We start from the raw sequence: 18,006 nt of genomic DNA on the forward strand, positions 1-18,006 counted from the left end.
AAGGGGGTACTTACGATAATGAGCAGTATAAAATATATAAAATTGTAGAAGGAGTGAGCATCCATGACATAGTACATGATATCTACCCATCCTTCCAGTGTGATGACCTAGTGGTGGGGACAAAAAGACAGAGAGGCAGAGAGGGAGACATTGTATTATAATGAACGGGAAAGTAGAAAAACATTACTTCGTGGCACTGGCCATTGTTTTTTTTCTACAAAAACATAAAAACACTAACACGTACACGCTCAGACATTCAAAGTACACAGCAGTCTATTTCCAATACTGTTTTTAATAGCGATTTATCAAAGGCATGCCTCCTTTCATCCTCCTCTTATATGTCTGCGTATGTGCGCAGGTTTGGGTATGTGTCTGTGCCGGGAGACTGGTGCAGCTCTTTCATGTAACCACTATGCTAATGAGCAGTCTAGATGCAGAGACCTGAAAGCAGCCAAGCTGATAATACACTCACACCTCAACGTTTCCACCTAAGCTAGCATAACACATTACAGCATGAAGTGCCGGAACTCAGGCAACAACAGCATGAGCAAATGTGCACAAACACACAGTTGCATGAATACCTGTGTGTTCATGAAGATACAGTTACCATAAGCAGACAACATAAATGGATATTATCCACACACACACACACACACACACACACACACACACACACACACACACACAAAGAGACTAATCCTCTCTCTGCTGGATTGCTCTCCTTGCAAAATCAGAGGATTCTCATTCTTGAGCAAAAATACACCTGTTTAATGTTATCATTATGCCACTTTTTATTCTACAGTAAAATACAAACAGCCATGTAACAAAACATATATGTAGTGAACCAAACTAATAGTCAGGTAGGTAAAATAATAACTCAAAAGAAAGCAAGTCTAGCCCGGCAAGGTAGGCAAGGCAATTTGTCCGGAACAGACTTTCCCTCGTTCACACAATTCATCAAGAATAGTATATCACGAATAGTAATTTAGGTGGACATCAGCAATAAAAGCCATATATTCTTGAACAAAATGGAAGAAAGGACAAGTATTCATGCAGAACTGGCTGTTCTCTTAATACTTAATACTATAAATCTTCACCTTGTGTCAAGCCATGTTGTAAAAGTCAATGAAATGCATTGCAGGAAGGAGAAGATTCTCACTTGACATTGGTTTAATTTAAGAGAGAAGACAAACATGATAACCTGAGCGAATCACTCACTGACCTGTAGGGCACCACATCCTCTGCTCCTGACCCAGATTGAAGATCAGAGGTAGCTAACAATCCTTGAGCCCAGTAATATATGCTGATGGAAACATGCGGAGTAGAGAGCACGTTCTTCGCTGTCGTTGGTAAATGACTTAACCAACACATTGTTCCTGAACCCTAATGGACAGTCTGGCAGGAAAAGTGAGTGTGTGTGTCTATGTGTACAAGCCCAGTAGTCATTAACCTGTAGGTTGATAGAAACATTGACCTGATAACCTTGAGATGCCTTCACTCTCCTAGTCATCCTTCCCAAGTCTACCTCCTTTACCTCTTCATATGTCACCCCTTATTTCTGACATTTTCCACTCTTATTTCTAGCAGTCCTTCAATCCCCGCTCTCCTTAAAGTGTTGATAGAGGTCAGTCAATTACCTGGTTTAAAACCCTGGGTCAGGACCCTGTAAAATCAATTGTTATCACACACTAGATGGAACCTAAAGTCCACAGGCTTGGTTGTGTTGGGTACTCATAGTGACTTGTTAACAGCTTCTTGTTTTCTGCAGGAGTCCCAGGGTAACCCTGAATTAACTCAATTTGGAACCATGGGCTGAAATGTTTTCAAAACCCTGCACTGAAATGTATAATTCATGTTCTTTATATATACAGATACTGAGGGAATAATACTGTAGACTGGGATAACAAGCCAAACAACTCATTTAGCATTCAATAGCTTTCTCCCTCTGTTTGTAGCTCAGTCACTTTTAATTTTCTGTCTCATTTTCTTCTTTACTTGTTTGTCTGTATTTTGTATTATTAATTTGACTCTTTCCTTTATTGACAAATACATATTGAATATCTATTCAATAGTTTTTGGCAGATTCTTTTCTGAAAATGTAGAGGAATTTCCAACTCATTGTTGTATGCATTACGATTGACATGCAATTTAGAAATGTTTCAAATTTTAAACAGACACCATAAGAAACAGATGACACAAACATCTGGTAGTCATGTTACACCCCTACAGTGTGCAGAACCTCCTGACAGAGGAAACAGATTAGTATCTGCAGAGTAAACCAAAGACCTTTTCCAAACATCATTTGCATCTACCACTTTAACATTTACTACAGATCGTAAAATACACATACACACTTCAAATGCAAAAAAAACAAATCCCATCTAAGATTTTCAAGTGATGCTTGCTGAGCCATCACAAAATAAAAAAATAAAATCAACAAAAGCTAATCTTTAAAGCCTCCATCTGTGAGATGAGACCATACACACACACACACACACACACACACACACACACACACGCACACTAACACACACATTAGTATGTGTGTGTTTAGTATCCATGCTGTCTGAGGTAACTTGAAGGTAAAACTGTTTGACAGAGACAGATGTGTCAGTGAGTCCAGGGCAGATCTATCAGAAGGGAATTCATTTCACATAAGCACAGACAGTGTTAGCTCAAAGTCTGTGATAAGGAAAAGTCAGTCTCTCTGGGAAGATGAAGAGGGAAGAAGACATTTTCACAACCATCTGTGGAGGGAGGGGGGGTGCTCTCTGACGGCCTGAGTGGAGGGATTTCTAAAAGATGACTGTCAATGAATGTCAACACCTCTGGAAAAATTGTGCATATTTGACTGCTGACTGATTTTGTGTATGCAAAATAATAGCATTTTTTACTGGCTTGCCATATGTGATCAGCTTGTCACCACCATCTCGTTGGTATAACCTGGACTTGAAATACAATGTGATGTCCACAAACAGCACTTTAGATGATCACAGAGGAATAGAAATAACATTTTAGGTATCTTCGTTTTTTCATATATATATAAATGTTCAGGTTACCTAAGCTACTGAATTAAAGTTTCTGAATAAAATTTCATCACTATTGGGTGTGGTTACAGGTGCACAACAGCACATTTTTGCTATCCAGAGAGAGCACCAAAACAGTGCTTTTCAGCTTGGTGTTCAGTTATACCAAGAAAATCTCATAAAGAATGATACATTCTGCTCTCCATGTTTTTGCCCCCCCCCTTCTTACCTGGAATATGGCTATCCAGGCGTAGCCAATATTGTCGAAGTTGACAGCTCCCTTGTGAGGGTTGAAGTCCCCGGGACGACACACATTATAGTACTGGTTCCAGTTAATGCAGCCGTTAACGCTGGCCCCACCCATTCCAATCAGAGCTGAACTTTGGTGGGGAGCGGCCAATGAGCACTCGGCCCCACCCTCAGTGTACGGCGGCACACTTTTGCAGCGCAGCATCCCGTTCTCGCGGGGAGCAGAGCAGATGAATGGGCTGTCTTCACCTTCCTCAGACATGTAGTAATCAGTTATGGACAAGTTGTACATGCTAAATTGGAAAAAAAAATAAATAAAAAACAAAGGATTGTGTTGTAACTGCACATTAATTATGGACACATTTAGCTTTTATAATATATCAAAATTGTTGATGCAGTTTTTTATAACAGGCTATATTAGCGGTATAATGTAGATACACTGAGATGGATGCCCATTGTTAGGAACTAATCAGTTTCCCATTACAGGAAAATAATATACAGAAGATGTCATTTGTGATTAGAAGCAGGACAATGTCTAATACTGATTTGTAATCATTCAGGGATGGTTTATTCTTGTCTAAAGGTTTAAAAGTGCTTGTATAAAAAAGAGAAATGCACAAATCCTTCCTAGGCTCTTGATTTAAAAGTCTTTTGCTTTTTCTGAAAAACTTTTGTTATTGCTCATATTGTGCCATTCATGAATAAGCAGGGTTAGATTAATCTTTGTGCTATTTAAGGTGAGCTCCCAGATAGAAACGTGGATTAGATCAGTGTAATCATTCAAAGTGGAGATATCATTGAGCTTATTAAATAGGCACACATCCAATCACAGATGTTATCCTTGAATTTGCCATCAAACACCTTCAGTGACAACGACCAACTACAACTCCCACACTGTTTTCACACCGAATCTACCCTTAATACTGTTTGTTCTCTTCTTCCACAGCAACTTAATCAGTGATTTACACTGAGTATAAATCCTCTGCACAAAAGAGTAGATGAAGAATGATGATATGATCATGATAGTTCTATTTTATAATTGCTCAGTAGCTCAAAAAATGAAACCAAAGCAAACAGAACGTAAATATACTTTTACTGACACTACAGCTTGTTGTTTTTTTTTGCATCATCTTGAGACGTAGATTTTGCAGCTTGTAATCCCTGAAAATAAATCTCTAACATCTAATCTTTTTAATTAAATATTATTTTTGGTCAAAACTGTCCCTTCCAATTTGTTTCTCTTTATCAGTTTTATTTTTAGACGGAAGTTCGAATAGTTAGGCACAATCTCATTTTGGCTATTTTGACCCTCCGACAGCCAAAAATAAAGGAATAGGAAATCTCTCACTATTTTCATTACACTGTCAGGTTTAGACAAACATCATTGAATACAAAGATCTGAGTGAGCAGGGCACCTATCAGTATCCATGGTGACAGCTGTTTCCTAACCACGGTAGAAAGGGATGAGTGCATCCCACGTTTACCTGCTTATTTTTTACCATCCCCTTTAAAGTGGAGAACCCTCTACAACAGTGAGAGTGCTTTTATGTGGAGTGACATGCACTCTTGAAGTACCAGTTGGGTAGAGACCAGTTTGTGGAATTATCTTATTCTTTACCAAACATTTTTATTGATCGAATTATGTGCCAGCCAACCTTGCCTTTTCTTTCCCTCTGTAACCTGTTTGACTGTTGCTATCGTGTTTATGTCTTTCCTTAAAACTCTCCATTGAATTATTGGACGTGTGATAATGTCTACATTACTTCAATTGTTGTAGCTCATAAAGGTGAGCCTGATTTTAATTAGTTTATGCTGCTGCCTGATCTTAATGTATAAGTATACATCATCAATTATTTGTTAAATATATTTTGTAATATTTATCGGAAACTGTACAGTAAATAAGGTAATCAAATAAATGTAGCTACACTAAAAGTAACACAGGCCCCTCTGAAACTAAGTAATGTATAGGTGCTTTAAAATTGTACTTAAGTAAATGTACTTCACCACTGATGGTCAGGATTCATAGTGTACTGGAGGTCAGACAGCCATTTGTTCAGTGAGAGAAAACACAGCAGCCTTGACTATGAAATATTGAGCCGCTGTTCTCTCTTTCTCTCTAACACACAGGAAGGATTAAGCGTACAATTTGTACCATTACATCAAAACAGAATTAGTTCAAGGATGTCTACGTGACATTTTCGACTTCCTGGGGTTGTGGACACTGAAGCACTTTTTCTCTTTTGCATACTTTTAACCCCACCCCCCCACCCCCCATATGTGCATGAGTGCCTGTTTGTCTTGTTTGGGAGGTAGTGGTTGTTTGTTGCTCTCCCACAACATGGGATACATCTGGGAACACAGGTTTATTTAATATTTTCATGATGTGCGCAGTGTAGAAGAAGTCAACACCTCATCAAAATAAAAATAAAAATCTCTTTTTTTACATCACTTCTACTTTGCCAATCTTGTAAAAGCCACATAGGTGTTAAATCTATTTGGCACATTTATCGCTTCATTCTGTTTAGTTTTTTCCTGTTATTCTGATGCTAGTGCTGATAGTGTTTGGGGTGTTCAATTTTCCTGTATAAATTTAAATCATTATTTTTTTTTTTATACTTGTGTCTTTTCTGGAAAAAATAAAATTCTCAAGCCCACAACTGACACAACTTGTGTTATATATTAAGACTTTACTACAAAACACCTTAAAACATGAGAACGACAACATCTGCAAAGAAGAGAAGTTCCATTTGTTTGTATTAGAACTGGTGCATTGGCCTCACTATTCTATAGGCAAGTTCATTGTATTGGTGTTACATAACATGGAGCAGCCTTAACCCTCTCCACATCAGAAACAACTAACAAGTGACAGGGGTCGCAAATAAGCCACGTTTTTTGCATTGACCCTGACAAATATAAACGTATAAATAAAAATCTAAATCTACAGGTTTCTTTCTTTCTTTCCCTTTCTCTCCTAGCTTCTCCCTATATGTTTTGCGAGGCTTATGGTGGTTTACATCTTGAGGGCGCAGTGCAGTTTAAGCGTGTAATCCAGCAAGTTAAAATGCATACATGCATATTTTTTGTTACAGGTAACAGCTGATTAATACACAATATGACAACATGACATAAAGTCTAACAAGAGAAAGCAACAGAGAGAAGCAGGGGGAGAAAAAGGACGGATGGCATAAACAGAAGGAGAGAGGGAAAAGTGCAGAAAGAAAGAAAGCTTGTGTATGGGGGAAATTAAAGATTGATTATAACTTCTGAGTCTACAGAAGAAGTTTGGATTCTGATATATTTCATTTGTCTATACTCAAGGAAAAATACCTTAAAACCAACCCAATTCTCACCAAAGTGCTTCTTATGTCAAATCTAATCTAAATTTCACCATGGTCTTAAAAAAGCAATTTCCTTAGGGCCATTTGTGCTGCTTCCAGCTTAAAAGGAAATGAGGTAATGCAAATACTGTATAAAAAGACCAAACTTACGTTTTGATGTCCTCTCCCAGGAAGCAGCGGTTGCGCAGAAGTCCCGCCCACAGCTGGACTCCCACAATGCCGAAGATGAAAAAAACAAAGAAGCAGAGGAGAAGGACATTTCCCAGCATGGGCAGGGTGTCCAACAACAGTGTCACCAGGATCCTCATACCTACACAGTGTGACACAAAAGGTAAAGATATCAAAAATGGATCCTGATTTCTGGCTAAGGTTCACACACATGATGGATAGTTGAGTTTGCCATTAGCTTGCCTTTAACTCGCCCTCTGGTTACTGCACACGCTGACAACCTGTATTGATCTTGTGAGATTGGAACCCAAAACTTCATCCCGACAGCCAATATAATTACAGTGACAATACTGAAACTGACAGTTTGACATTATTTCATCCTCTGGGATTTGAACTCACAGCTTCCCCGTGGCTAGTATTATCTAACAACACACGTTCAGCATCCATCTCCAGTTGTCAGAAGTGTTTAGCATCAGCAGAGTCGGGGATCTAGTCCCTAAGGTCCCTCACAATGTGTTCTGCCCCCTTTCACATACATTGCAGCCTCGTCACAATGACAACACACAACACACTTCAGTACGGCAATTCCATAGTGTCACTGCTAATGCTGACATTGGCAATGATATTCAAACTGAAATCTCCTAAAGTCCCCAAAATCTTATTTTCAGACTGTTTGTGCTGTGCAACTGCAGGAGAAAGGTTTGCCTGAATCCATTTTGTGTGGAAAAACAAAACCAAATGCTCTGTTGTTTTGTTTTTTTTGTTGTTTTTTTTTGGGGGGGGGGCAGTTATTATTATATTAGGCATAACTTCCACCCATCCCATATTGTCAGAAGTGAGATTTCCATGTCTTTTTTTGATGATAAAGCAGGTTGAGGTGCTATATAAATACCGTGTAGGTATCAAAACGTTCATTCCATAGAGAAGTGCACACAGCGCACAAGTGTAAATAAATACACTTCCACTTAATCAAACTGAAATAGAACTTTTAGAATTATCCAGAAGATAATCATTACTTATTTATACACGTTTGGAAAACATATGAGCAAAATGTGATTATTATTACGTCCCCTTCTTTTTACCCTTTTTCTTTTGTACAAGTAGTGAAAGTGTCCTGAGAGTGGATAATGATGATATTACTCTGTGAAGTACTAACTGTCCCTGCTGACAGGGAATAACTTGTTTCATCATATTTTTGTTGTGTGTTTCTATGTGCACTCATTTGCTATAAAGTTGCTGTCCAGAACATATTTTCTACAAAGTGCCAAAACATGAGATCTCCTAAGATGGGTTTTTGCTTTGGTATTCACAATGTATATGGGACAGCCAAACTAAGACAAAGTCTACTGTAAATCCATCCATCATTCAACTGTCTAGCTGTCCAATCAACCATCCATCCGTCCTTAAAGATTTACCGATCACAGACAAGCTGCAGATTGAGCGTTGCATGTGAGATAATGTGTTTTTTGTGAGATATGTGGTAGGCCAGGCAGGTGAGGGTCAATTCATCTAAACCAGAGATCTAATGAGGTAAGGTCATGGCTTCGGGGTGGATTACAAACCATAAAATTGATGAAACGCCCAGTTTAAATCATTGTCTCATCACCAATCCGTCTCATATCATCTTATATTCTGACTGAGATCTACCATTTTTAACATGTCTGTTGATGTCTGTCAACAGGCTATAATTCTCTTTAGCTGTTTCCCCTTTCTCACAGAATAGAGGTAATACAGACGGAAGTGGACAGTGCCTTTGCAAAACAGACAGCAGAGCTAACAGAGGAGGACCGGCAAGACTCGTGCCCGATGATAGGTTTTATCCCATCACAGAACATTGCATCCGGTAGACCAGACTATTTTGGTCAAAAAAGCATGATTGTAGACTGAGGCCTTAATCAATGGGAGGATCTTGTAATAAAGTCATAAAATTGCTTATTTTAGATTAGATCTGAGAGTAATTAAATATGTAAATGTGAAATCATTCACACTGGTAGACAGGCAAATGACGGTGATGAACAAATGGCTTTCCACAATCCAGTCATAGCAGAACATGTGCAATGAACATGTGTGATGGTATCTGTGAATAAGCAGCATATACTAATAATAAATAAATGGAAAAGGAATATTATGAAATAATGAAACAGAAAGGTTCTGGTCTGCAAAATACATGTAATGTAGTATGTAGTATGAGTACAGTGGTGACTATATTTAGCACTAGCTGGGTTAGATTGCCCTTTGTGGCCTTAACAAGTCATTGTTGTGGGGCCCAGAGAGTGCTGCTCATTGTATCTAGGCTACAACACAAAAACACATTAAACATCTGTCTAACAATGAATGCTTCCCGTCAACTTAAGCAGAAAGACAAACTGAGAGACAGAGTAATCGCAGAATGGTAAGAGACAAACAGAGATGCTAAGTAGGGAGTCAAAAATGTCGTCCTGGCTGTTAGCCCGGCTGGCTTGCACCTACAAACACTCCATCTCTGATCACAACTCCGCTGAAAACGCAAACAAGAGATGAGATGGAGTCTAAGGAGAGAGGAAAAAAGAAGGAAGTGAGCTGGTGTTAAAAATCATCCGGGTGTCTTTGTGTGTACCTGTAAGTATATGGGTCTTTGGGCCTTTGGGTATGTTTGTTTCTACACCAGGCATCCCCAACCCTGCTCCTGGAGGGCCGCTGTCCTGCATGTTTTAGGTTTCTCCCTGCACCAACACACCAGAATCTAATGCTCCTCTTGTTATCAAGCCTGTCCCGGGTTTGATAATCATGAGAATCAGGTGTTTCAGCAGGGAGAAACCGAAAACACGCAGGACAGCATCCCTCCAGGAGCAGGATTGTAGATGCCTGGTCTAAACTAACCTTGAGATTCCAGCCCAAAGTAATACCTCCCATTGTAATTATCTGCCTCTTTCTTCTCTCCATCTACGCCCCTGTGTCAGACCCTTCAGGGAGCAACTGAAAACGTGTTACAATAATGTAGGTTTCCCTTCACCTTGTTGTCCATGGCTGTAAAGATTTCTTTCTCTGGGCTACTGTTAGCTTAGCAATAAGGTTATGATTAACGTTAAATGTTCAGTCCTCACAGAGGTAGAACAACACAGTGGATGTGTCTGTGTGTCCCTGTGTGTTAGACTGTTTGGGATGATAGCTTAAGAGAAACAGACAACCTGCCATGTATTATGATAGTGTTTTGAGCTATCTGCAGTGCCCAAAGCATGCACACGCACACGCAAACTGAAACACACACACACACACACACACACACACACACACACACACACACACACACACACACACACACACACACACACACACACACACACACACACACACAAATACTTGTACAAACATACAACATCATCATTTACATGGAAGAATCTTGGGTCATACACATGCTACTGTAACAACTGTATGACACTTATTCTACCTGTACTAACACACTAACATCCTGACACTTATTCTTCTTTTACACTTTATTCTGTTGATAGGTTAAAATGTTTTTGTATAGTTGCACTGTCGTTATTTGCTGCTCTGTGTGCCCTGAATTGCCCCCCGGGGACAAATAAAGTTTTTTGAATTGAATTTGAATTGAATTCAATTGAATTGAATTATTTTGGGGAAGTGGGGTCATCATTCACATAGGGGTGTCCCAGACTAAAAATATTCATAATCGAATCTGATTTTTGTTTTTTTTTGGCTCATGAAAAAACCCTCTTGACTTGGGGTGGTGGGCCATAGACATAGCGCAGACAATGGCAGGTGCACACGAATCCAGCGCTGCACGGTCACGTGTGTCAGGCAGAGGGTTACTGAGAGATATGGTTTCTGATTTCTGATAGGGGCATCTTATTAAAAGTATTTGTTATTAGAACATAAATATTTTTGTTTGTTTCTTCTTTGACAATAGCTGACGGTATATTTAGAACTGTAGTTTCACTTTCACGCCGCTGTGTCAGACTGTGTCGGCTTGAACGTTGATAATGAAAAACAACAAATGTGCTAATATTCAAATGAAATGATGCTGATGATTAAACAGTGGCAGACTGTTGTATTTCTGACATAGATTTAAAGCCCAGCCAAGATGCGCTCATTTTTAGCAACAGTAGTTATTAATAGGCTTATATTCATTCCCAAATAGGCTGTCTATCATGGTTTATTGGGAGAAACCAAGCATCTATATGTAAATTCAGACATTCAGCAGCCCCAGAGCTAGAATGGAATAATCTATAGTTTCATAACCACATTTTGCACATTTTTCAACAATTGGACTATTAGATTGGCAGTCGAATCAGGCTCAAATCAGGCCCCTACATTCATATTTAAAAAAAGTGTTTTATGAACAATAAAATCAGTAAAGAAAATACTTAACCAGTCGACATGAGACTGAAACAGTGTAAACAACTGTTTAAGTGTTTAAGGTGTATTGAACAGAATGGGCCCTGTGATAGACTGGCGTCCTGTCCAGGGTGTACCCCGCCTCACGCCCAATGTCAGCTCGGATCGGCTCCAGCACCCCCGCGACCCCGATAGGGACAAGCGGTTGAAGATGGATGGACGGTTGAATGAACAGAATGTTTACCAATACTGGCAGCCAGAACCTGAAAAACAGCTTGGCTTCCTGCCTAATGTCTGCTGGTTAATAATCTTGTACGTTGTTATGACACCATTGTCTAGTGATCCTCTTTAGCTGTAGATTCATGGCTGCTTCTGTCACAGAGCTTTTAGGAAAATGACAAACTATGTGCAAGTTCTCACTCAGCACTGGCACAGTACAACCCCTGGAAGTGAGATTAAAGCAAACATTAAGTCCTGGATCATCTGTCAACTCAACTTCGAGTAGTAGGAATACAGACACCAAAATATGCCACATATTTCCATGTGGATTTATTTTCATAGCGGTCAGTCCAAACTTCAATGATATCAGGCGGCTAACATTACATTATCACAGCACAGCGTCACAGTGGTCGTAGGTGAAATGAATATACCTCAGGGCCTTTTGTGTAGGAAAATCTAAATGTAATGAATTTAGTTGAACTAACTTATGCTGTGTGTATATCGTAATACAATAGTGTCAGTGTTGGAAAGGTAGCACTGCAGCAGATAACTTTGCAGAGTTGTTCACATAAAATATTTAAAGATCCCGTGTGTTACATTTTACATGTATTAATCGTATTTTATTGCAAATGGGCGAACGGGTTGTTACATAACTTAAAAATTGAGACCTTAACCTACTTTCTTAGTTGCCTGTAACAGCCTGTGGACTGACTTCTATGTAAAGGTTTTGGGAAGGATTTTCCGAGAAACTCTAAAGGATGTGACGTTTTGTGCACTCCCGAGTCCCATGCATCTCTTCAGAATGCCACACATGCTATGCTTAGCTAAAACATTGTTTAGTAATGTTAGCTCACCGAAACCTAAACTGGCTATGGCTCGGATGCGTGGCATGAATCTGCCAGCACTATAGCATTGCTTTCAAGAGCATTCACAACTGCACACAAATCTTGTTTAAAAATACAGTGACTGAATACCTGGGCTGTGTGCATTTCTCTGTGGATTGAGCGTTTTGATACTTTCACAGTATTTATAAAGCACATCGACCCACTTTACAATTAAAAAAAGACATGAAAATACCATGTTACCTTTTTTTAAAAAAGAGATCTCAAAAGCATTTTCATATGTTTAGTATTTATAACCATAGACAACCAATGAAAATGCTGTTATCCTCCCTTTTAAACCGTGTCATGGACATTTTTCTAAATGTATTCCTTGCTAACAGATTCAGTGGGTCACTGTTGTGCAAATGAGAGCAGGTGGATACATTGTGCTCATTGCTAATCGAGAATGCTAATCGTCCTGATGAGAAAACATCCATGCAAAAGTTCAAACATGGACCTACTTGGCACTCTGTTGATGGCCCGCAGTGGCCTAAGCACTCGGACGGTACGGATGGCTGACAAACTGGCATTATGGCCGTCCAGAGAATACTCCATTACCCTGAAGAAACAATCAGATACAAGCAGGAAGAGAGATATTTACTTTATGTTCTGTACTCACACACACACACAGCTATATCTACACTAAGCAACAGCAAAACGAAGAACACCAAAAATATAATAATGCTTATAATGGCAGCTACCCACATAATTACTGTACATATGACATTTAATTATATGGAGTCAAAAGCTCTTTTTCCCTCTGTGTAGTCTGTGTTCCAGCACCCAAACATCATAAATGTGACACGTAGGCTGAGAGAGACTTATGGTCTTAATTGTGTCAGTTTCTTGTACTCTGCCCTGTGATTGTGCTGGCTATGTGACAAGTGTGTGTGTGGTCATACTGGCTGTGCCCTCAGAGCGTGGGAGTATCTAAAGGAATGTCTGCTGCTGATTGGGTCCTGCCCTCGCCTCAGCCTATATAGTGGCCTCAGGGTGAGATGACAGCAAAAGCAGCATGTGCTCCTGAATTACAGTATTAGTCTTGGTTACCGTTTTTGAGATTGCTCAGATTGGTAAATACTTTTTCGAAATATCTCTTATCTCTGAAGGTAAGACACTACCAGTGAATAGGTGATATTAAAAAGAAACGTCCCCAAATTAGTACGATTTCTGAAATTATATTTTTGGTTATGCAAATGAGGCCTTATCTACATTTCCACAAAAGAAATGTAAACATTGGATAAAGCCAGGTTTGAAATTCCTGCTATATTTTGTTTACATATTAGTCACATGTTTTTACTGAGGGAATTTTGGATTTCTCTCTTCATTCACTCCATGAATCAGTAAATACTGTCAACATTCATAGGAATAAAACACAGAAAACGTTTAGTAAAATAAACACCTATTAGTGTTTTATTTTCACTAGTCAGAAAGAACATGTCATGAAAGCAAAAAAGCATCATGGACGTTTAAAGTTGACTAGTGCATGAAAAAAAAAAAGTTGTTTTGCCTATCCGACTGTTAAGTCTGACGTTACACCCTTTGAGAATAAGACTTCCGTGTCCAAACTTTCCATTGAAACAAAACAGACAACAACGGATTGACATGTGATCAATTGCGATCAGCTCTTTCTACAGTCGGACAGTGTCTTGCATGAACTAGAACGTAACTGACTTCTGTTTTTCATATGGTGCCATTAAAGACACAATTTCCAAAAAATGGTTTGACTGCAGCATTCTAGTGTGGTGAGACTTGATGTGGATATGTGAATGTTGCATATATCCACATCATTGCACCCTTATTCCCTTAGATAGGGTGAAACAGAAAGAAAATGCTGCACTTTTATGCAATGACAGGATATTGTGGGGACGAACAGATACAATAACACAGGCATTAACACATGCACCTGTATCATGTGTGAGCTGCGGATATCAATGTTTATATCCATGTGTGCGTGCTTCTTTGTGTTGGATAACATTCGTGCTTGTCTGATTGCACTTTGTGTTAGGCAAAATTGAATTTTATTTGAAGCAGACTAGCTGCAGATTTCAGAGAAAATTGAGCAATTGAGCAACATTGTGCGATACTAACCCAGCCATGACGATGACAAAGTCGAGCTGGTTCCACTTGTCACCAAGGTAACAGTTGGGGCCAAATATCCCCAGGGCCACCATCTTGATGACCATTTCCACAGCGAAGAAAGCAAAGATACAGTCGTCCAATACCTGAAGAAACATGGTAACCAAAACAAGCACACAGAAAGAATTACAACAAGAAAAAGAGGATCCTGAAATTTTTGCAGCAGTAAAAGGTCAGGTTCTAGTTAAGTTCGCCTATCAATATGGAGTCACATTTCAAAAGAAGCTGTGGAAGTGCCAGTGGAGGTAGTCTGAAAAAGAAATTCTTGTCTCCATTAGTTAGTTTTATCCCAGCGGGGCTCTGTCTTAGCATAGTTATGGCTGTGTCTCAATTAATTAGACATCTACCACAGCAAAAATAACGTCTGTGTTTGAATATAATGAGCACATCTGAGTGTGCCAAGAATCAACATTGCTCTACAGCAAGAGCATGTTGAAACAAATGAAACAAATGAGACACGATAAAGAATGAAATAGGGTTTTATTACCATTTGTTTACAAATTGGATTTACTGTATTATTGTTTATGCTTTTCCTGTCACTTCACAGCAACTTAGAGCAGAATGTGAAAGCAATCCCTGGTGTAAATGAAACATTTTATTTGCAATACAATAGCGTTATATGTACATTTGGCCTTATGAGTGATGTTGCCTTTGAATTTCCCACATTGCTCACAAAAGCACTGACTTATCTGGTTAAAGGTTCAGTCAGAAACTATTAGAAAAGATAACTTTTTGTCATTTTTGCTCAAACCGGCACTATATCCTGACAGGATTACATGAGACAGATAATCTGTGACACAAGCATGTTCCTCTGCCTCCCATCCCAGTGCTCCTGATGGAACTTGCAGGATTTGACAACAGAAATCAACCAATCAGAACCGAGGAATCTCTAACGCATGGTTAATCACTGCTTGTGAACTTAGATCAAAATGGCAAACTAGGCAGCTCAAATTTTTTCAGAAACATAATTTAGTGTACTGTTTAGCTGTAAAATGGGAAAGGAGGGCTATTGTTTTCTCAAAGTTGTTTTCGTAAATTGTAGGAAGGTTATATCATGGAGAGAAAGCTCACAAAACATGCTATGTAAGATAATGTGCTCATTGGCCCAGCTATAACGACGATGGTGTTGCACTGACCTGTAGGATGCGGCACCAATCTGATTGGCAGGCGACGTCTTCACAGGGCTGGAACATCCCCAGGGTCACGCAGTTCAGCAAGATCACCAGCATGGATACATGCTCGAACCATGTGCAGGAAGAAGGTTAAGGCCAAAAGACATCGGACACAACGTGTTGTATACAAAGCACAATGAACTTGACAGGAAGGCAAAAACTAAAACAATCAGATGCAGTTGAAAATCAAAAACAAAATGTTCTCACTCTGCGTTCAAGTTATGTTAACGTTGCATCATTAAGGCTGGGGGCAGATTGTTCTGTAACACTGCCTCCAATGCTGACCACAGGTAACAATTCCATGCCTGGAGCAACATTGTCCAAACAGGCCAGTTGTAGACTGAGACAAGCAATGATGCCGAGAGCTCCAGTCCATAAAAACAAAAATATAAGGATCAGTGGCGGCTGCTGGTCTTTCAAGGAGGGGAAGCTTTTTTCGGCTTATATCATAAATGTGTTTGTTTATATATACTTAAATTCTACCCTTTGTTCCTTTTCAAGAAAATAATCTGTGACCTTGTCGTACCAACTAGGCATCTTTTCCAAGGACTTGACCAGCGTCCTCTCAATGGCAGCAGAGCTAGGCTGCTTAAACGGCCTTGGCTCAGCTGGAGCTGCTGCGTCAGGCTACTGTGAAGTGTGACCGCCTGTTAGTGTGAGTGATCGTGACGGGGGGAGAAGCTCCGCAGCTGCAGCTGCTAGTTGGGGAAAAAAACAGCAGAGTGACAGAACAGAGTCGCCAAACACAACGCTAGTCAAAATTGCTGGGGATCGGTAAAGTCTCCGGATCAGTTAAGAACAACAGAATGAAAAACTTGGAAAATGCTCCGCTGGGTGTTTATTTGTCAAGATAGCTGATTCGCTTAGTTATCTCTCAATCAAAAAAGGATTCCGCCTCAGACAGCTCATCCAATCATCATGCAGAAGCCGAGCTTCCGGGCCAGCCCACTGTCCCATAGACTCCCAGAGACGCTCAGGGTCCGATGGGTGGGACAAAGCCCAGCATTTATCAAATGACCATCTAGTTTGGCTGCAGTGGAACAACCCGCTCTGCGTTCCCCCATTGAAGTCGGTAGAAGCTGAACAACAGACTCTGTAAAGCGCTGTGGGGATGAATGAGAAGGACGTTGCGCTGGTTACCTGTGATAAGTAGCTGATTCTGAACAAAAGACAAAGGCTTTCTAGCGAATATTTAGTGAATGAAATGTTTTTTTTTTTTTGGTAACATTTTAGGGGAAGCTGAGCTTCCCTTGCAGTCTTAGAGCAATCGCCACTGATAAGGATATACGTAAGAGATACTGTATATAAGCATACATAGGAAGTGCTAAAATCTCAGAAAAAAGATCAATCATGATCCAGCAACAGAGCCTAACAAGTAAACAAACCCCAGCAACACACTGGAACCGGATGCCAATAGGAAGTTTTGTGAGAGTCGAATGTCCATAATGGGTCTAATATGGACCCAGTGGGAATGGCTGTCCATCTTTTGACAGGCATATTTCACATAAACCATTTTAGAGGCTCCATGTCTACTACACATCCTGTTGCATCATTGGTTCATATTGATCAACGACAGGAAGTAGATCCCTGAGAAAATATGTCCATTACAACTAGGGATGGACTAGACATTCTCCGCAATTATTTCTAGGTCGGAAAAGAAATAAGTATGACAGCATTTATTCAAGTCTCAAGATTTGCTTTGTGAAAAACTTTGAGTCCTCCTTTCTTGCCACAAGGACGCAGCACAATTTCAAGAGTTGAAAAATGTCCGATGTCACCTCCTGACCTGACTAAAATAGCACTTGTGAGTAATCTTATGTTGATTTCCAGTGAGATTATCTATGTAGGGCAATGTAAGTAAGAAGTTAAGTTACAGAAGACACAGCCAACAGTGGCTCATTCTTTACTTTATTTCAGTTTATTTTCTGTTCACAATATAAGGACTTCAAATACAATCCATCTAAGGAGTGAAGTCTTAAATGTGTGGTTACATTAGTGACTCGCTGCATACAGAGATATTTGATGGAGAATATTAATATAGTCTATCTGGGTTTTGTTTATTAATTCTTTTGACATGGATGGCAACTAAAAATACACCCTTTGTTTCTATCTAGATGCCAAATCTGAAAAAACTAGTCAGCTCTAAACTCCTAACTTTTCTCATTCAAAACACAGCCATGTTTGTACTAAATTCATTCAATTGTCAAGCAAATTTTAAGCAAATTTCTTAAATGTTGCAAACAAAGACCGATTTGGAACAAATATGTAAGAAAGCTACACAGAAGTTTTGTCAGAGGTTGGGTCTGTGAGCTTTACATGTCGTAATCTGCCAGAAAAAAAGAGGAGAAGATGTAGGCTAGAGGTTGCGGACTCGAAACAATAAGTTGCCTTGGCCATTTAACCCATCTATGGTAGACGAATGCAGAGAGGTATTCAGGAATTTGGTTCAAATAGGCAAGCTTTAATTGGACTTTCATGT

At 39.5% G+C, this 18,006-nt stretch overlaps 1 protein-coding gene across 1 annotated transcript in view; it reads right to left on the reverse strand.

The window, feature by feature from the left end:
- Positions 1-18,006, reverse strand: part of cacna1ha (calcium channel, voltage-dependent, T type, alpha 1H subunit a) — a gene marked incomplete at both ends in the record, with an annotated part of 120,797 nt that overhangs the window by 50,391 nt on the left and 52,400 nt on the right. The window contains 6 exons of the mRNA XM_083930962.1: positions 15-107; positions 3,256-3,568; positions 6,764-6,923; positions 12,678-12,775; positions 14,308-14,441; positions 15,492-15,603. Of these exons, the coding sequence (XP_083787088.1) occupies positions 15-107; positions 3,256-3,568; positions 6,764-6,923; positions 12,678-12,775; positions 14,308-14,441; positions 15,492-15,603 (910 nt within the window). The remainder of the gene's footprint in view (positions 1-14; positions 108-3,255; positions 3,569-6,763; positions 6,924-12,677; positions 12,776-14,307; positions 14,442-15,491; positions 15,604-18,006) is intronic.

The sequence above is a fragment of the Echiichthys vipera genome, assembly GCF_963691815.1.
Source record: "Echiichthys vipera genome assembly, chromosome: 17".
NCBI classification, from domain to species: Eukaryota; Metazoa; Chordata; class Actinopteri; order Perciformes; family Trachinidae; genus Echiichthys; species Echiichthys vipera.